The sequence below is a fragment of the Pelmatolapia mariae genome, linkage group LG1 (genome assembly GCF_036321145.2).
Source record: "Pelmatolapia mariae isolate MD_Pm_ZW linkage group LG1, Pm_UMD_F_2, whole genome shotgun sequence".
Classification (NCBI taxonomy): domain Eukaryota; kingdom Metazoa; phylum Chordata; class Actinopteri; order Cichliformes; family Cichlidae; genus Pelmatolapia; species Pelmatolapia mariae.
The window spans coordinates 17,268,989-17,290,337 of NC_086227.1; the positions used below are offsets into that span (position 1 = coordinate 17,268,989).

The following is a 21,349-nucleotide window of genomic DNA, read 5'->3' on the forward strand; positions in this document are numbered from 1 at the left end:
TTTTCTAACTTCTAATTGGGCTCAAATATCTCGCAGTTCTCTGCTAGTTTTGCATAGTTGCACTACAAGAATATATGAGTTGTGCAAATCTATGCAAAACTGATGGTGGCCTGCTTGCTCTCCACCTGTTTAGATTTGCTTTTGTGTTTAAAATTTTGGTGTCACATCAGCCTGATTAAATTCAACTATGACAGTTTAAAAAAACAAACAAACAAAACACCAAATGGGAGTGTCTGCCAGTAATCGTCCAATGAACTCAGTTTCAGCAGTACTAAAGTGCTTATAGTGCAGGTAGTGTTTTGCACAATCTACTGCAATGTAAGCACTTGAAGTACTTCTAACTGCATCTTTCTGTGGAATGGCCGAAGGTGGATTTCTGTCGATCGTCGCGTGGTCAGTTTTGCTGGTTTGCATTCAGCTTTAACGGTGTTTGCTGTGCAAATCCATGCAAAACTGACTTAGTTGATGAGCTATATTCTGCTAAGTGGGACTGGCAGACTTCATCAGAGGTTCTTTAGGTTTTATTGCATGTGATCGGAGACTGAGACATCCCTTTCTGTGTAGGTGGGGATCGGTAGCAATGCTGTGTTCCTCCAGGTATTGCACTTGTCCCGGCCTGTGTGGAAACGAGGAAATGGAACGGACCTGAATCTTAACTGGATATGTTGGTTTTTCATCCATTTGTTAACAGTGTTTTGGCCAGTTTGGTGTGAGATGAATGTAACTTTAAAATTTTCAGGTGGTTATTGTAACACTTCTTGAAAGATTAAATTTCTAATGCATATTCCTCTGACTCTCTGCTAATCTCTGAGTTGGCAGTTAAAGGTTTAAACACTGCAAAGTTGATGGATTTTGGCTAGACTTGAAACTATTATGGAGCTTTAAATCGTGACGTGTCACATTTTGTCACTTCGTGGCTTTCAAAACCTTATCGTAGTCTTTGACTAGTCTCTGGACTACCTTTTGGCATTACTCATGTTGCTGTTGCATGTGATCAAAAAGTCATCTGCAAGCCAGAAACCTTTGTTACAAGTGGCTGTGCTCTCTGTAGTTGAAAACAGACATGTTTTAATTTTACATATTAAGGCTCTCCCTGTGCACACAAAAATAAAGCCCTGCATTTATAGTGCAGGCACAGTCACATGAAGGTGGCCATTCACTAGATAAATCAACATGGGGTTTCTCAATCTGCGTCTGAGCGAGTTCATATGAAAGAGGTGACATTGGTGACTTCTGACCAATCACAAACATGGATAAGTGGACACTGATTACACAGTGCAAAGTATTAGGGGAGCTGGGGACGGGGAAAAGGCAACCTAGTGTGCGTGTGCTTTGCTCAGTTTGGAAGAAGGCCTGCTCTGGGGGAAAAAGTTGAATCTATTTGAACTCACAAAGGAAAGCCTGCAAGATAAATGCTGACTGTAGGTAAAGAGTATCTGTCATTCAGAAACTGGAGAATCTGGTGGATTACCATACATGTTCTGTTTGCAGCCCTGTTGGTGTTTAAGGGGGTGAAAGGCTTGAATATAAAGCCTTAATTGGACTGCTCTGATATAAACGTTTACAAGCACATTTTAGTCTCAGGTCTAAGAATCGGATTTTATTACTGACGTTCAGTAATCCAGAAACACAAAGACTTCAGCGCACTGAGGGCCATTTTTCAGACAACTGGTGGGAATTTCATACTTTAAACATAATCTGTACTAGGGTTAGGTCTGCAGCACAAGGTACCATGGCGATCAACTGCTTTTTTTTTTTTTTTTTTTTTTTTTTTTTTTAAAACACTGCATACCTGGGCTTAAAGTTAGACGCCATAGAGTATAATCTCATGAAGTTTAAACAAATTCTAAACAACATCATGCAAAATTGTAAATGAATGGGGGACAGACCCGCCAGTTTACATTAAACTCAGCACACAAACGGGCTTTTAAAAATTTATCTTTTCACAATTAAACCACACGCGGACGCGTCATTAAAACCACAACTTCGTACTTTTTTAGTTTATCGAGCCTGGCGATTGTAAAGAAGCTCATGTCCTACAGAATAGGAGCCATTCTGACTTCATTGAGGACGTAATAAATAAATAAATAAAAAATCTGAAAATCTGTAGTTCATCTAATTTTAATCCTAAAATATTAAAATTAGGTTGACATCCTTCCAAGTTTTGGAGAGGAGAAGGCTTTAAAGACGGATCAATGCTGAACTCTGCCCACTAGATGGCGCTGCCTGGTAGCGCTTGTGCCGCGGATTCAACCGCTGGGTGCAGGTAACATTATGGTACCGCCTCTGCTCTCGGTCCAGCCAACTTGGCCAACATGCCTCTTTGAAAGCGTCAAGTCACACGGCTGTAACTTTGTCTCTGCGTGTGGATTTAAAGGGTAATCCGCAGCGTTTCCCCGACGGAAACACAAACCCGACACGTGCCGACGCTCAACCCTGAGATGTGGACTCACCTGATAACCGACGCACTCTAGCTTTAAGAGAAATATCAACTTCCAAAAAGACTTTTTAAGTATTTATTTATTTTTAACATTTTTTAAAATTTCTTGTGATCATTCACCCGGGATTTTATACAAATGGATGCGCTGTGGGTCCGCTGTGTTTTCCTCCTGGCATGTTGCTGTGCATCAGGACTCGGCAGCGCAAACAAATGCGACGAAGTGCGCAAAGTTTTCCAACTCAGACAAATCGGACCAAGTCACTTATTGCCTTCAAATCCAAGACCAGGTATGTTGAGAGGTTTCCTTCCAGATGAAATCTCACAAAACATAGACAGTAATGCAAATGACTATGTCCTCATTTACATCTTCACATCACCCAATCAGCACAAGAAACACTGATTGGAAGGAAATGAAGACCCGCGTGCAGAAATCATTAACTGCTGTGTAGCTGCTTTAACCTGTCATTTTCCGTCTTTGCTGTGACAAAACGTGCATTTTAAAAACATTTTCGTGTGTGTGTGTGTGTGTGTGCGGTTATGGTCACGACAGAAGAGGACTCACATGTGGCTTTGTGACCTTTAGATCAAGATATATAAGATTCAGACAAAATCCACTCATTCATCTGTTAATGTCATATTTGTACGTGTTAAAAGTGTTACACAGCATAAATAAATTTGAAAAATGCCTCTAAATATTATTATTATTATTATTATTATTATTATTATTATTATTATTATTATTTAAAAAAGCAGACATACCAGTGCAAATGAAGCATAAATCAGGCAGCTTCAGCTCCACCAAACCAGTAGCTGAAGCTGCTGAGATTACTAGTGGGCCATGATGAAAAGCTTTCGTTCGGGTGTTTACAGCAGATAAGTGGCTTGGAGAGATAAACAGGAATTATTGTGAGTAAAGTTAGGCAAACTAGGACTCACTTAACTTTCTGAACGCCACCCATGGTAATTCGGCTCAAGATTTATTTTTTTTTTTGGGGGGGGGGAATTATGGGTGTGGGTATTTCGTGTAGGCTGTCATTGACTGGATGGCTGCCGCCTCCTGCTCCTGGTCTTCTCTGGCCTCTTCCTGGAAAAGTAAATCTTAATGGTGTTGACTGCCATCCTGCCACAAACTGCTCCCTATAAACCTCGTCACCCCATCTCCCTGCTGCAGTGAGAAAAAATGATTCAAATGACTGAAAAACCCTCAAATGCCTCCTAAACCTCTAAATAACCCTTATGTTACCATCATCACTCCTGCCCCTCAAACCAGCCTGTGTGGCTGTGTGGATTTAGGGTTTGCTGCTGTGTCGGTACAGAACTGCAAACTTAACTTTAGGCATTATAAGCTCTTAATTCAGTGGCTCCTAACCCTGTGAAAACATTTGCCACTCTTTAAAACTCACACTTTTCTAACAACCTCAGGGCTTAAAGTGCATCATGACGGTGGAAAGATGTAAATCGTTCCCTTGATAGATTCAGATTATTGTCCTGACATACATCGGGTAGTGTAATGAGAGATAGTGAGAGGTAAAGTTTTTTTTTTCTTTTTCTATAATTGAAGTGAGGTTTGTGGAAAAATAGCCCCTAGAAATTCCAGGAATCTAAGATACAGAGCGGTTTCCATGTTTGACAGTGCCTGCCTGATAAGAAGTGCCAGTTCTGGTCAAAACACAGCAAGTCAGAGGTCCATCACCCTGGCTAAAAATGCTGTTGACTGCAGTGATGGAAGTGGAAATACTTCCGGAAAGCCTTTAGGTTAAAAAAGCAGGACCTGGGGCACTTTCATGTCGTCTTATCAGGAAGACTTTGAATTCCTCCACGTGTGCCATCGCCTGCTCTGCTCTCCTCCCCTCACTCTTGAAGCTCGCAGGGAGCTGATAGTGTCTCTGGCAACAGCTCAGCACACTCTGCCTAGGCATGTCGGGGAGGCTGTTGCAGAGTTTTAGGGCTCTTTGAGGATGTTTTGATTGTCCTTTATGTGGGGAGACTGCTTGTGTTTTGCAGCAGTGGCATATTCAAGACATCAGTTGAGTGAGATGATAACGCTTTGACGCAGATCTTACCTCCGGATCTCGTTGTTTTGGGTTTCTTGCTTCAGCAAAGCATTTATCAACTTGTGCACTACTAGAAAAGCCTCGTTGTAATGTCTTCTTAACCAATGTTTGACGAATGTCCGCTGGCTTTGAAATGATTCTCAGGATAAGCTGTTGATGCTTCACATATGTAGGCTGTTTCTTTATCAGAGTTTTGATCAGTAGGTTTTCAAATGCACTCACAGTTTATCATACGCACATGCATTTTTATCCATCCTGTTGATGCGTCTCTATTGTGGTCTAGCTTCATCCATTGCTTTAGTGCACATTAAAGTATTGTCCCGAAATGTTTGGTTTTTATGGTTCCCAGAAGATAAAGCTTACTAAATCTGACGTCTCATTGCACCTCCATCAGCTTGACATGCATGAGATTTGCTGAAATGGACCTCAACAGCTATTGAACTGCCCCACAGTTTGGTTCTCCACCACATGAATTGTTGGCTTAGCACATTTCGTCGATGTATTCATCCAATACTTTGGTTTTCAGACCAGATATCTGCAAAACTTAACATCATCATCAGCCACATCTGAGGTCACTGTCCAGCCCAAGCATAGGTTTCTGGCACAACTTTAACCCATAAAGTAAATTAATAAAAAACTCCAAGTCAGAAGTCCAGCAACATCTTCTTCAGGGACCAAGATGAAGGCCATAAGATGAAATGCTTTGGTATAGAATTAAAGTTCCATTGACGGGTCCATAATTTGTTGGACAAAGACACAATTTTTGTGGATTTGCCTCTGAACATCACTGCAGGGGATTTTAAATCAGACAATTAATATGTGAATAAAATGCAGATTTACAGTTTAAATTCAAGGGGTTTTACAAAAAAGATTGAACTTTTTGCGAAATTATGAGATATTTTTTGCAGAGTCCCCCATTTTCAGAATCACTATAGTAATTGGACAGATGACTGACAAGTCTTTTTGTGGCTGTTTGGGGCCTGTTCCTTTGTTACTGCATGACAAATGAAGCAGATACACCATATAAAGTTTAGTATCTAAACTGTGTATTAAAACTATGTAATTTGTATTTTGTAGCTTTTTGCTGCAATTTTAAATATGTGGCCCAGAGTGATGCTGTTGACAGTGAAAGAGGCCATCACAACAAAATAACCCTATCAGAGAGAGAGAGAGAGAAAAAACTTTAGGATAGGCCAAATCAACAATCTGGTACATTGACCAGCTCAGGAGCACCAAAAGGCTCAAAAGACCACAGAAGACATCAAAATCACAACCTCTAACAAAGTCAAGGACACTCCCGAGGAGGTAGGCGTATCATCGTCGAGGTCTACAATCAAGACACTCCTTCATGAATGTAAATAGAGAGGGTTTACAACACAGTGAAAACCACTGGTTACTCTCAAGAGCAGGAAGGTAAGATTAGAATTTGCCAGAAAACAACTCAAAGAGGCCACAGATGAAACCAAGATGAACTTGAAGAGAAGAGTATGGAGAAGAAGAGGAACGGCTCACGATCTAAAACATAACACATTATCTGTCAAACATCATGGAGGCGGTGTTATGGCATAGGCGTGTCAGTCAGTGGAACAGCCACTAGTGATATTGATGATGTGAGTGCTGATAGAAGCAGCAAGAGGAATTGTGAAGTGTACAGGGCTTTACTCTCAGCTCAGATTCAGATAAATGCTGCGAAACTGATCAAAGAGCACTTTGCAGTACAAATGGACAATGACCTAAAGCAAACAGCAAAAACAGCCTAGGAGTTTCTCAAGCTAAAGAAAAGGGAAGGATAAATGGGATATTCTTAAATTGGCAAGTCAGTCACCTGATCTGAACCTGATGCACCATGCTTTTGAGTTAATGAACACAAATTTGAAGGTAGAAAGACTCACAAACAAGCAGCAACTGAAGGTGGCTGCAGTAAAGGCCTTACATGTCCATGAGTTCTAGACTTTAGGCAGACAGTGACTGCAAAAGATTTTCATCAAGTACTAAAAACAGTCCTTATATTTAAAATCGTGCTTGTTTGTCTAATTAAAGTTGAGCCTCTGGAAATAAAAAATGGCTGCAATTCCTGTAATTTATGTCTTACGTCTGTGACCATGTGTTAATAGTAGTAAGACACAAGCGTGGGCTGTCAAATCCCTTAAATCTGAAAGCAAGATGGCAAAAGATTTCAACTTCCCCTCTGTGCGTTTTAGCTTTATCATGTTTTAATCCGTAAAGCTTCAAGCTTCTAACATGTAGTGTTGATGAATCTTAGGTTCAGACCTTCAGGTGTGTGTTTCCAAGAACTCCACATGCTGCACCAAGAAGATGGAGGAGAGGTACCAGGTGGCAGCCCGGAGAGACATCCAGAACCTTCTCCAGACGTCCAGCTCCAGCCTGAAGTTTCTCATAGCGCGCAACGTGGCCGCTTTTCAAGGTAGGTACTTCTTTCTTCGTGTTCAGTCGTCGTGCTCGTAAGGACGTTCTGAGTTCAAATGTTTATCATTATAACATGTGCGTAGATGTTTTCTCATGTTTTCAAGCTGAAGTATACTTAAAGGAGTTAAGATTTGTGAGGGTGCTGTCAAAACAGGGGGTGAGTCAGTTTGCGTGCAGTAAGACTCCATATCAGAGCAGACAGAGAGTTTCTGTCCTCCTTACAGCTACCATGTGATCTTCAGATTAGATATGCTGGCTGTTTCTGTTAGACCTAGAGAGGCCGTGTGTAGGGGTGAATATCTCTCAGGTGTGTGTGCCGAGGATTCCTGTGCAAGGCCTTAAACTTTATCCTGGGAATAAATCAAAACTGTTGCATAATCTCGAATTTGGAGTGCTGGCCTTGGTAGTTGTCTCATCATAAACGCATCTTAAAGGAACTGAAGTGGCCTTCCATCGCTGTGTTGTTTTTCATTCCTCTCCATCCTTTCACTCAACAATGACTTACAGGTAGCAACTTGCCTCTCTCTGCACGCTCTCCTTTTTCTCCCTTCACTCCGGCTGATAGCCGACATACGATGGCTGAATGGGTGTGCAACAAATTTAGAACTTATGACTTAAATGTACAATTTCAGACATACAATTAAGCCAATTCAGTTTAATGATGTCTCTCAGTTAAAAAAAAAAAGGCATGCTGTTATCCTCCCCCGACGCTCCAGAGATTTATAGGAGTGACTTGCATGATCACAGTGTTTCAGTCGCGGTTTGCAGGGGCATTGCCCTGTTTTTGTCATCAGATGTTTCTTGTGTCTTTTTCAAGGCTGAAAAGTTGAAAGAAAACACACACTGTAGCCTTTCTTCAGAAGATTATGAAGGATGACACATCTGAAACAGTTAAAACTGCTGACACTGGGAAAGTGTAAGGATTGTAGCAGCTGCTTTATACTCCCCGTGGCACTAAAATGTTAAAGTTTCACTCAGTTATGAAGTTTTTAATAACAGTCTCATCAATGTGTTGTACATTTGGTAATCTAGTGAGGAGTTTTAGCTGCAGGAACCTTGGATCAAACTAAAAATGAACCATTGTGTCCATCTTCAGTGTAATAAAGGACATCGGAGCCCTGTGGCACAGAGGGATCACATTAGACATGAATCACACAGACATATTTAGCAGGATCAAGCTATTGCTCTTTTTATGACAAAACAAAAATTGCATTTAGACTCCTGCTTAAATGTCAATCTGTGTATTCTTCCAGAGGTCTCCTTAAAGCCTCTGGACTCCGGGGTCAGCTGTGGTAACCAGTAGCTGCTTGAAAATAAGCAGCACTCTCATAGTTTGGTCTGTGGAAAGGCAGCCAGAGTGAGCTTGTGCCAAACTAAACAGAGATCCCTGTCAACATCAGCTTGCATCAGTCAACAAACAGCGGCGGCTGCTTCCAGCATCCAGGCTGAATAATACAAGTGGCAACAGACGTTCAGAATATTAGAGTCACAGCTGCATTGTTACTGAATATTTCACATATTACACCATTATGCAAAGCTGATAAGCTGTTTTGGGGTCTTTATTTGTTTTTATATTTCAGACTAAATCAGGGCTGCCAACAGATGAAGCTGTTTCTTTCATTCTTAATATTCTGATTATCATATATAGCTTTGAAAACTAAATCTCATAAAATTAAATGAAAAGAAATGGTTCCCATCAATGTTTCTTCTTAGTAAACGTCATTTAAAATGAACGTTTCTGAATCTCTGACATCTGACAAATCTGTTTATTTCCCGCCAAAAACTGCAGTTCCTTGAGTGGCCACTTGAGGCAGGATGTAAAACCGAGTCAATACCAGCAAGTCAAACTCTAGAGGAGAAAAAAATATGCTTATAGTCTGGAACAAATTGCTAACTTCGCTCTTTGTGACAGTTTTAAGGAGAGTGATTTCTTTCTTTCTTTCTTTCTATTAATGATGTGCCCATTTCAAACATTAGTACATGTCCATGCTGCAATATTTTTTGGGCGATTGGCAGGTATACTTAATAACAGAGAAAAGGAAACAACAACAACAACAACAACGGTGTATTAGATGTTGTTAGGTGGTTGCTAGGCATGTGAAATCCGACTTTTGCAGATATAGATATTACATATTAGATATTCTTGTGAAATTGGTAGAGGGGGAGGTAGAGCGGGTCCTCTAACAACTAATCCCCGGCTCCTCCTTGCATATGTTGAAGCATCCTTGGGCAAGATACTGAAGCCCAAGTGGCCCTGATGCATCCATCTGAGTGTGAGTGTGTGCGCACGAATTTTAGATAAAAGTGCTTAGACGTAAATAGACTGAGAGTGAGTAGAAAATTGCTATATAAGTACCAGTCAATTAAATTAAAATGATAAGGTGCATTTATAAGGTGTTATAGGTGCATAAATACTAAAAGCAAGTCAGGTGATTACATTTCCTGTTGACATGTACTCACAGATTCAGACTGAGTTATCAAATTATTAACAAAATTCAACATATTTTCCACTGAAATCACCTAAGTCAGCCTCACTGGGTCAACCCAGAACTAGATCTGCCTGAAAGTAGCTATCGTTGGCCCTATAATGGATCATTGAACCATCCCTTTGTTGGAGTCTGGCTGCACGGCAGGAGGAATACAAAACTGATAAGGATCATGGATTCAGATCAGATCAGGCCTGGATCCATTTTCACTCTGGTGACTGTGCGAACTCATCCCATCATCATTCATAGCAGCTTACTTTATCCTGACATGATCTTCTCATTTAAAGTATAGATGTAGACTGCTCTGTTACTATATTTCTTACAACATGTTTGCCTTTACTGCAACTTGACCTTCATAACATACTTGGAAAGCTGCTGTGAATATTTTTAGTTAAGTATAACACACTCATTACATACGCTTACTGTTAGGCTACCAGTAACTCAGTAAAACATCTCTGCCATGACTGTAAGAGAGCCAATGTCTGATAGTGAAGCCTGATATTAGATCAGGTTATAAATGCTACACTGGAAACCATTAAAACGTTTTTTCTTAGTCTTATTAAGCATTTCTGTCCAGTAATGGCAGAAATAATGAAATCCTCTATAAAATAAATAAATAAAATAAAATAAAGAGGTTGTTACAGCCCATTAGTACATTAAACCTTTCCTGAATAATTATTGAAAAAACAAAATGGTCATAAACTTGAGCAAAAACAGCTTTTCTTTAAGGGCGGCTCCGTCCCCACAGTCCGTTGCTATCTGGGTAACTGATATCACATCTGTTTCAGTTTCTGTCACTTACGCTTTGTTTACAGCTGAATAATTAGATTTAAAAATCAAATGTAAAATTCTTCATCTAATGAAGATTCAGGATGAGCAAACGATGTCAGCAGACATTATAAAAAAATATGCTTTTTATTTAACTTTGTTTGATGATGGCAAAGTGTACCAAGCTAATTAAAAGGACTTTTTTCTTCATTCTTCTTTCTTTAAGGTAAATATCACAGTCAATAAACACGCATCCATATTCCTCGGTACACTGAATTAAAATGGAGACTCTGCTCTTTATTTACCAGTTGCCATGGTGAATCCTGGTATCGGCGCTCCAATGATGGTGGCTTCGTTTCTGCGTGCACTTAGCTCAGAGTTGATTGAACTAACTCTGATCAGCCTTTCTGGAGCAGGAAGCTCAGAGTTGCCGATCTAACAGTCAATGAAGTCAGAGTTTGTTTTTAAAATCTGAGACATTATTGAAGACTTTGCGCTTCCTGGAAAAGGGTCCCAATGGTGCGAAAGGAGCTCATGGACAAACACACACATATAGACAGACAGAAGATAATTTTGTTGTATTCTAGGAAGATATTAACACTAAAAGTCTGAATTATTAGGGGCATGGCAGCTTTAACTGATCGGTAGGTGACGTTTCATCTCTGTCATCATTCTGTTGTAGAGGAAAGAGCTTCAAGGGTTACTCCTAGTAAGGGGTGAAGAGTTAAGCTGATTTGGCATTGTTCCTGCATTGTCATAATAATGCTAGTCCAGGATCAACATTCCAACTGACCAATCACATTGCAGTGATTTCATAGCTTTCCAATGTGGGGAAAAAAGAAAAGAACATTGCCTGCGTTTATATAAAAGTCTGTTACATCACTCCTGCTGGTTTAGTGGTGATAGTTCTCGCTCCGAAGGTAGGGAGTATGTATTTGGTTCAGTTTGTTTGTGTGTTTGTTAGCTGTGTAGTGTCCACAGTTTGTAAGATATCATGTTAAAATTTTGTGTGATGGTAGATACGAATAACAATTTGTTGAATTTATGGGAAACTCAGGTCTAGATCACACCCTTTGGGAAAGCTGCGCTCTCTGAGTGCTCTTGTTTTTAATAGCATTAGCCAAACTTTGGCTAATGCTAACTAAATGCTAACACAACTCCATTGGTCAGTTGCAATATTGATCCTGAACCAACGTTATTATGATAATTTAGGAATGAAACCAACACTTCACTCTTTTCGTGCATTGTTTTTAAATACTAAATTTAGCATCCACATTAACAATATAATAATTAATAATTAATAGGTCTACAGACTGGTGGGTGATACTGAGGAGGTTATGTCTGTGTTTTACGTACAGCCTGTGGATCTGAAATATGTTCAAAACCAAAACCAAAAAACACTGCTCCTATCAAAACATCACTCTCTAAAAGTTACTGTTTACTTAGAAAATAATAGCTCATAAATACGAAAGATAACATAACGTGCAATAAAGTGCAAATGATTAAAAAAAGAGACGTTTAGTTCATTGTAACCTAACTTCCTCTCTGAACACCTGTTGAATGTTGTTTGTCTTGTTGTTGAGGTAAACCTGTGCTAATCAAAGCTGATATTTGCTCAAATGTAGACACAGACTTTTCGGCTCACAGCCTTAAGTGTCTGTTCACACACACACACACACACACACCAGAGCCACCCACGTGGCATTGTTCTATTTGGCGTACATGCTTTAAGAGCCTTTGTCACACTGGGAAGACTCACTGTGGCACGATATGTATGGGAAGCACGGAGGGACAGAAATGTCTGGCAGGTTTTTAAGATCTTAACAGAGTGGAAACAGAACTGTTTTGGAGTTCATGTGCAGACATAAAAGGATCCCAAGTCAAGCATTTAATCCGTCGCTCCTATCTGGGGAATGTTCAGTGATGCTGAATTAATATGAATGAATTATTTCTCATTCGTCTTGTGTGAGTGTGGGACTTCTTTCAACTGTTTTTAGGTTATAATGGGAGTAAAGCAAAGAGCCAGCAACCTTATATAGCATCTTTGGGGAAAAAACTACTCTCAATACTTCCTGTGGTGCTGTTCTGCTTCATGTTTATAGTATATAATAAAAAAAGAAAAAAATGGACAGGCAATCTTTATCTACCAGAGCCTGGGGTGGGGGTGTGGAGCAAAAACAACCCTGGTAGACGGAGTCTCCAAATGATTGGCAGCCTGCACTGTAATTTGAGAGACAACAAAGAACATGCAGAGTGTCTAATGCATTACAACCACAGACAGGAAGAAGCACGAGTTAAAAGGGGGTCGGCTAATGTGGTCATTTGTTCTGTGCAAAGCCTTCAATTAGGCATCTTTATATGATGCTGCTGAAGGGAGAGGGGGATGAGGAAATTAGAGGAATGTAGCTGGATAAACACTTAGGAGACACCGAGAAATAAAAGGAACCCATAAAATGCTATTTAAATTTTTGTTTTTTTCCCCTGGTGGACTCTGGTGTATTTTTATGCTTAAAAAAATCTTCAAGGGCATCTTTTGTGAGGGGAAAAGAAAACAATTGGTGGTTTAAGACAATGAAAACGAGCTCTTGAGCTGTTAATTGTGAGCAGCGCCTCAAAGCAGAATTCATCCTGCAGGAATGGTTCATTACATTTCTTCAGACAATTTTTCACAACATTTAAATTCTTAAACAAACCTGACTGCTGCCTGTCAGGTCATTTTACAGCAAAAAAAGTTAGCTGAGCAACTAGGAAGTGGAGGGAAAAAAACAATAAAGACGGAGTTGACGGCCTTTGAGTTCTCCGCTTTTTTTTTTCTCCCCCCCTCTTCCAGCTGCCGGTCTGTCAGCGAGTCTCCCAGGACTGCATGTTTTCATTCAGCGTTGTGAGGTTTTCCTGCACTTGGTCCACACAACGCACAAATATGCAGCCTGCTGAGCGGCGCTTCAGGGGAGATCTTTTTTCATCTTGCGCAGGTTTGTCTTACATCCATGGCAACCAACCTGTGCAATCCCCAGCTCCCCGTGGGGATGGAGTCACATAAACCTCAAACAAAACCCACTATGAATCAGCTGTTGAGATGCTTGAGAAGAGTTTCTGAGTCGGGTTGCTCAAATCATAGCAAAGCAGTCTGAGATAGCAGATGAAAGCAATGCTCTCCTCCAGGAGAAGCGTTTGATTTTCTTTTTTGGGGGCATTTGAAAAGTGGAGCATTGTATCGCGCCTGCTGGAGAACTGTTTGTGTAAATAATATCATCAGGAATTTGTAATGACTCCCTGCTGGTCTAGCGGACAGTTGTAGTTCCTCTAGAGTTCAGTTTATGTGTGTGCTGATGACACACTACTGTACATGTCTGGGTGCAGCTACATCACAGAGGTTGGCCTACAAATGATAATGGTGGCACTTTTTACTTGTGAACTGTCATAGTAATAGTTTGTTTTGTTGTGAGGAGCATGCTTTTTCTTTCATTTGATCCACATCTGTCTGTTAAATATGAAGCCACAGCTGCTAGGTATGCTGTTACTGCAGTGTCTTCGGGTGCCTGCTGACCGTGGCAGAGGATGAGGGCCCTGCTGGGCTTAACGTGGCTCTCTGTTGGCAGGCCGTAGGGAGCAGACAGCTCGTCTATCTGCACAGAGCGCCTGTTGCCAGGTGGAGGCAGAACTCGAGGTTTCTGGTGTAAAAAGTCTGTGGGATACTCTTGAGCTTTTCATGTGATATTTGATGGGTTTTTTTTCTGCTACTCTTGTTCCTGGTGAACTCTGCCATCAGTTCTGGCCAATTTGTCAACCAATCAGCATTTGACCAATGCACAGCTGAGCTACATGCTCTTGGATTTTTTTGGACTGCACAGGGGCATATAGGCTGAATAGGGAGACATCTCCAAAAACGGACACAGAGTTGTGTCATATTTCAGTCTCATTTTGTGTGTTTTTGGTTTCTGGTTTTATTTTTTTTCTGTTTTTTACTAAGGCTGTGCAATATGAGGTTAAATACTAGATGATGATGTAAAATCCTATAATTCATGGTGTTGCAAAATACAGTGTACAGTAGTTTTTTTGGTTTGTTTTTTTCCATCCCTTGAATGACTGTTTGCAGTCTTACAAAGTACTACATGCACTTTTTAAGACTGTGAGACAGAACTGCATAGCATCAAACAGGAGAAGGTCCAGCCATGATAATTTTGGGAGATTGTTCCTACCTCTGTAGCACAAATTCGGGTTGGTCACGAAAACGTCTGACACACCCCAGAAAACTATACTTTGCAAATTATGACGTTTACCGGTCGGCATAAGTCGAGGCTCACACGCCAAAAACTGCTTCTACCACCTACACACGAATCATGTGAAAGCGCATGCAGTGAGTTCACCAATGAAAAGCACAAAAGGACCTTCAGGTAAATAAAGCCCAGAGTCAAATGTTAGAATTGCAGCTATAGTTTAAAACTTGAAAGTACACTGTTTGCAGTTGTTTTTTTAAAAAAGCAATAAGTTTTATTTTAACCCTGGAATCTATTGTTTATGAAGTTTTTTTTTAAATATCTTGTACATTAAAATGTTACAATTTACCTAATTTTATGTTTTTAAAAATGATTCATTATAAATTTTAATTCTTTAGATTTTTTTGTATTCATCATTCATCATTTTTCGGTTACTCTGTATGCATATTTCATAGCAACGTAGCCCACACTACTGCTCACTGCTGCTGTTAACCAAAACTTTATATATTGTTATTTCTGTTAAATATTCCTGCCTCTACAAGGCGAATCATCTCACTCTTCATGATAGTGTTGTACCTGAATAGGGTTGTATGTCGCTGTTAAATGCAATATAATTTTTGAGAGCTTCTCAAGACAACAGGAACTTTGGTACATTAAACACACGAGATAAAATGGGGTAATCAGAGAGCATAAGAGACGTTAATAAGCACACTTGAGCCAGGTTGGCAGTTTTGCTTGTACTTTCCATCTTTATACTGTAGTGGTTTATGTAGAAGTGAAAGATCCCTGGTTTGATCCCTGGAGGAAATACGAATCCCTTTGGGGTTGCATGAAGAAATGAGAGAAGGAGAAAATCAAACATGTGGAGTCTCCTGCTTTAGCAACCTCATATAATCTTATATATTATAATATTTTCCAGTCATTATTCTCAGCTAATGCCTCTTTACCTTCCTGATTGTAGCTGAACTGTCTCCTGTATGTGTTTAGCTCAGGAATGAGCTCCTTTCTCCTTGCAAACAGTCATTAAAGTGGTTTTTACTGTCTCTTCTGACTGTAGAGAAGTCCTAACTAGAAAAACAGCAAGTTTATTTATGACAATAGTACATTTACCGAGATCTAAAGATAGAGAGTCTGTATTTCACAATAACAAAAATCAAAATTTAAACAGCATGAATGAATAAATATGGACTGCAGCTGGTAAATCAAGGAAGGGAAAAAGGCCATATTTCATCTTCCAGCTTTAATGAATGCTACATGACCGCTTGATAAGACAGCTGAGATCGGCTGTTATAAATTTACTTCAATGTTTGTGGCGTGAAACTGTTGTGACCATTAACACTCTGTGGCTTGTGGTCTTCCTTCCAGGCAGTGTGTCATTTTGGTTTCCAGGCTGGGTAAAAAAAAACGAGACACAGGAATCCAGCAGACATAGTCAGTCAGCCTTTGCTTCTAATTGCAAGCTACTATTTTGTCAGGAACTCCACTGGTGCTGATGAATGCTGCATTAAACAGGCAGGGCTGGCTGCTGGTATCGCTGAAGTGGAAAGCTAGCCTGTTGTTCTCAGGACTTGCAATTTGCTCTCATAAATACTAATTGTGTTTCTGTTTACCAGCTTTTAAAGGATCCACTGCCCATCCTTTGCTATTTGAATTGATAAAAGGAACACAGCTGAATGGCAGCGGCCCCACAGCTTGACTGAGAGGAGACCGCGGTCAGCTGTCAAATTAGTTAAATGTGCTCTGTGCCAAACAAGGAGCTCTTAGTGGGAGGGAAGTAAGGTTGCTTTTAATTGCTTCCAATTACACATTATATTTGTAACTCGGGGGGTTTAATTTTGATTTTTGAAGTACAATTTCAGTGTATAAATTCTGTTCAAGTAAAGTAAAATTATTACTCAGTTGGGTAACACTCATGGAAACTACAACATCCTGAGCTTGATTTGGATAAAAAGAGTATTTTTAATGTGATTGCAAAATTACATTTCAGTTTGGTGAATCTAAGGAAGGTAAAGTAAGAGGTCAGGAATTCTAAGGTCCCGATTGCACCGGCCTAGAGACCCATCTACAACCATCTGGAATCATCAAGGAAGAATGTGTATTCTCTAACTGGTTGGTGAGTGGTTGCTGGCAGTTGCCAATCAATTCAGTGGCAGTGAATTGATTCCTTTAGTCCAAGTCATGCAGGGCTAGAGACTGGTCAGTGGTGACAGGTTGATAGGGGAAAACGTGCTTCCACCAACCAGTTTGCAAATGGTTGCTGTTTTAGTGTCTTTGCCACTGATATCAACTGGTGACAGCCAGCAACCACTTGGCAACTGGGAATATTCATTTTTCCTTAGCAACTGGAGTTTGCCAGGCGGTTACCAACTTTCTTTTCAGCTTCAATCTGTAGTTTTCTAACTCATGCAGTGTGCCTATAAATATTGATTTTACTGAAAAATTAGAAAAATTCAGCTAAATTAATCATCCCTATTTTGAGAAGAATAAAATCTCAGTAAGGTGATTTTTGTTTACGTATTCTGTGGTATGTTTAGATGTGATTCAATCCTGGATATCTGCCACTAGCTGTTGTGCTCTCTCTCTCCCCCCCCCCCCAGTTTGGCTCGTTTTGTATGTTATTATTGAATTCATGTAGGTAATTAGCAGTCTGTGACTTTTTCGTCTAATGTACTTGGCTGTTGCAAGCCCGTAAGAGTCCATAAGCTCCTCTAGAAACCCCTTGAGGTGAGTTTAATTTACCAACAGAGCAGCTTCCCTTGGGCCTCAGGCCCTGGGGAGCTTCACGCCCCATTTTTTTTATTAAGCGTGTTTGGGCCTAAAGGCAGGTGCTGCATTATTATTTTTTCCCTGTCTTGTATAGCAATCTAGTTGAAATATAAAATGGTGCTGGACATTTCCATCTTTAGAGCCCCCGAGCTAGTAATGCAAAACAAAACACAGCTTGTATTTATTATCAGAGGGTCAGCTAAGGTCCAAATCTGTAATGGCTTTTTCATAAATCCTTATTTTATTAATTTATTTTGTCTTGTAGGTGAAGCCAGTGGGGTAGAGGTTAACTCATTGCAATTACTGCTCTTTCCAGTGCCCCTTTGTAATCAGATTGTAGTTTGCCAGGCTGCACTTGTTATGATGGTAATAAAACACAACTGCATCACTTACGTAAATCGTTTTTTCCACCTCAGCCTGTTTCTCAGTAGCATTTTAAATCTACACTACGACGCATGAACAGCTCTACCTCAAAATACCCAGTGAACTCTTTAAGATTAAATGGTTCTTTATTTAATAGGTGTATAGAAAGCGCTCCTCTGTGCTGCTGACTTGTTGCTTCAGGAGTCTTAATCTTGCGTAGGCACTCTTCTTCTGTGATGATATTCCTTTGTGATTACCGGGGCAAAGAGGTGCAGAGCCAGAGCAGCCAGCACACTGAACTAACAGCTCCTTTTCCATCCACATTTCTCGAAGAATTTTAAGCTGAAAACAGTAATTTCTTACCAAGGTCAGATATTGCGCTGTGACCAACTCTGAGCTGCACTGCATCAGCGACTACAGTAACACAGTGTTTCCAGTAAAGTTTCTATGTTGGTCACAAATTGGCTGCCGGCCTCAGTCAGGGAAAAATATGCTGCTTTTTATAGGAGCCTGCGTTTTAGGATCTTTTGTCTTGGAAATGAACATTCCTCATGTTGCTTTCAAAAACACCAGGCTGCCTCAGATAGAAGCTGCCTTTTTGTTTTCTTCACGTCAGAAACCGTGTTGGCTATTAAACAGCACTTGGAGCTGCAGAATAAAAGGGGAGATTTCCATTTAACTTTTATATTGTGGGGATATTTAACCAACACCCTCAGTTTTGAAGGTCTTGGAGATGCATGTGCTATTTTACGGTTTGCTCCACCTCCACACTGACATGTCTGTTAATAAAGTCATGCTCCCTTGTGGAGAAATCCTGATGACTGTAACAATGTAACACTGATTTCAGTTATCCTGGGAAATACTTAAAATTATTAATATTAAGTAATAAGTAATATTTTTTTCTGATCTTTTTTTTACCTCCTTGGAGTGACGATCGCCCTCTTGTGGTGCTTTTTGGTGATTTGCAGATTGGAACTTCTAGAAAAAGTCTGGTCTGTTTTAGCCGTAAAGGACCAATGAGGTAGTCAGAGGTCAAGTTTTCTGAAAATCTTGGTAATGCCACTCGACAATGAGATGATGTAGGATTTTCAAGTTGATACCACAAGTGTGTCTGCTAGGAGGCTGAGGGGTAGCACTGGTGGTTGCCAGTATTTGTCGTCTTTGACAAATACCTGAATAAAGTCATACCCATCAAAATGATTACAAGGAGCAAAATAGTGTACTGATTTTTCCCCCCCAAATTTCTGTTTACTGGATAATCTGCAATGCAGATGATGCCCTGATAATTCGTGTAGCGGCACCATAAGGCCGAAATTTGTGATGCTGAATCATCTGTGTCTCCAGCATTTGGCATAGGTGGATCCTGTTGACATTCCCACACCTGTACTTTGTGTTTAACTCTGATGGAAAGGTGTCGCCTGTTCACATGTTGAAAAAAGCGGGGCCACGATGTATTTTAACTTCACCTTGAACTCGAGAACAGCTTCACAGTACCACCAATAGCATGCCCTCAGACTGGGTCTTGTCTTTCAACCTTATCAAACAATTAGCCTGTACGCGAGGGGACTTATGCACGGCCTCAAATCTTTCTGCCAAATATAAAAAGCCCCGAGTGCATCTTTTTATGTGGGCGATGAAAGATTGGAAGACTGGGAGGTTAGAAAGGTGTAAAGGCATACTAACCTGGTAGACCTTGAAACATGAATGTGTGGGGAATACTTGCATAAATTGAATACACTGAGACGTGGTTGGATTTGAATGACGATTTAATAGCTCAAATAGTGGGCTTCGAATCTTTTTTAACCCGAACCTTGTGTGGGACCTTTCATTTAGCAGGCTCTTTGTCCACCGGGTTTACAGGCGTCCTTTCTTTGTCGTCACCCTTACCAGAGTGTGTGTGTGTGTCAGCCATCGCAGGGGCCTCTCTGCGAAATTCCCACAGAATTTGAGCTTGGCTTTGTGATTCAAGGCTGGACAGTTGATCCAGGGGAGGACAGAGGGTGAAAAAGAATGTGAAGAAGAAGAAGAATGACCGACTGAAGGAGAGAAAGTTGGGAGGATGCCAGATTCCATTGAAAGTCTTTGCACAGTGTTTGAAGTCAGAGGATGAGGATTTAGAGGGAAGCAGGATTATTCAGAGTCAATACCCTCCAACAATCCAGGCGTTTGGGCTTCTGCAAGGAAACAATATAGTCAGACTGACTGTGGCTATTTCTTCTGTCATGTATTACAAGTTCTGTATCAGACATGCTGGTTAACACAGTGGTTTTCTAATCTTGCTGCCATTGTCCTTAGGTACAGAAATTATATGACATTTTGAAGGGTGTATGTATTTAGTTTTGTGACAGTGAGTTTTACTAGAAGATTGATGCCGCTTGTGCGGTAAAATCTGTCAAATAATGAGATAACAGGCAATAACTGGTTTACTTAAAGACTAGAAATAAGGAAACAGCTCCTCTGGCTCCAGGGTAATCTGAACCTCTAAAACTAAATACTATATTACATCTTGTTTGTGTAATCCTCGCATGAATTAACAATGAAATATTGTTTAAACTTGAGAGCTTTGAAGCAAAGCTAGCTGTTTTTGATGTTTTGTAGTTCTTGTGTAATTGTTGGCCGGCCTGTAGCTCTGTTTTTTGCTTTTGTGCTCTTGCTTTTATCTGAACATGTTTCCACGGTGTACGCCATTTATCATAGATTGCTCCTCTTTATCTTCTTCTTTTCTTCTGCCGTTGGAGTTTGTGGAGTCTCTAGAAAAAAACACTAAAATGTTTTAAGCTTTGGGACACCGAAGTTTGACCTCTGTGCTTCTGGTCTCTGATATCTTCGTGTTGTATAGGTTAATCTAGACTGACTTTGGCAATCGCATGAAGATGATTATCAAGTTGATACCTTCTAATCTCGATAAGTGAAGTTATCGTTATGTTGGCATCTAAAAAGTTGCATACAGGGGCAAGGGTACTGATAGCGGGGCAGCTGATTTCAAAAAGAGGATAAAACAGTGGTATCAGAAAAATCTGAAGAGGTTAAACACATAATAAGTACAAAAACACACAAAGCAACAGAGTGTGAGTGTCTAACAGCAACAGTGCTGTGCAGGATGTTAGCATTAAAAGAGCTGTATGAATATGTGTGAGCATACGTACACACTTTAAAGCCTGAACCATATTATTAAGAAAACAATAAAATATTTGCATATGTGAGTTCATTTGTGTCATTTATAGTTTTAATTTTTTGTTTTTGCTTATTTTTTTATGGCGGAGTGGGTGGGTGGGGGGTGGGGGCTATGCCTAACATCATCACAGTGATGACACTGTGGCATTAAGGGGGTAAGTGCTTTTGTTCTGTAAGACTAGAAACGAACTAGCATATTAATAAAGTTTATCCTGTTTGAAGTCAGGAAGGAAAATTAACAAAAATGCTGACTGTGTAAGCTAAGAGTACCATTAACTTACACAGCAGTTTATGATGGATTACAGTTGTTATTCCAATAAATTAATATTTACGTTCCTGACAGGTTAGAAAAAAAAGTTTTTATTCTTTTATCTGCAGTCCTTGTGTTGTTTAACAGGATGGGAGCAAGAAATAAATACAAAAACAAACTTTAAATGTAGGCTTACATCTAAATCCATGTGTACAAATACATGCCCTGTCATAAGATTATATATTAAGGCATACAGAACAATAAAATACCAGATTGGATTTTCTGCCCCATAAAATTTAATGGAACAAGTTTAACATTTTTTTAAATAGATCGATGTTTGAATTTGTGGCAAAGCGATATCTTAGAAACTGTCATGTCTTGGTCTTGACAGGTTGTGGTTGCTC

General features: G+C 40.0%; 1 protein-coding gene across 1 annotated transcript in view; it reads left to right on the top strand.

The window, feature by feature from the left end:
• Positions 1 to 2,359: 2,359 nt before the first annotated feature.
• The window catches only part of gpc5a (glypican 5a), a 139,123-nt gene continuing 120,133 nt past the window's right edge, over positions 2,360 to 21,349 (top strand). Inside the window, exons 1-2 of the mRNA XM_063490991.1 lie at positions 2,360 to 2,727; positions 6,758 to 6,919. Of these exons, the coding sequence (XP_063347061.1) occupies positions 2,577 to 2,727; positions 6,758 to 6,919 (313 nt within the window). The 5' untranslated portion in view covers positions 2,360 to 2,576. The remainder of the gene's footprint in view (positions 2,728 to 6,757; positions 6,920 to 21,349) is intronic.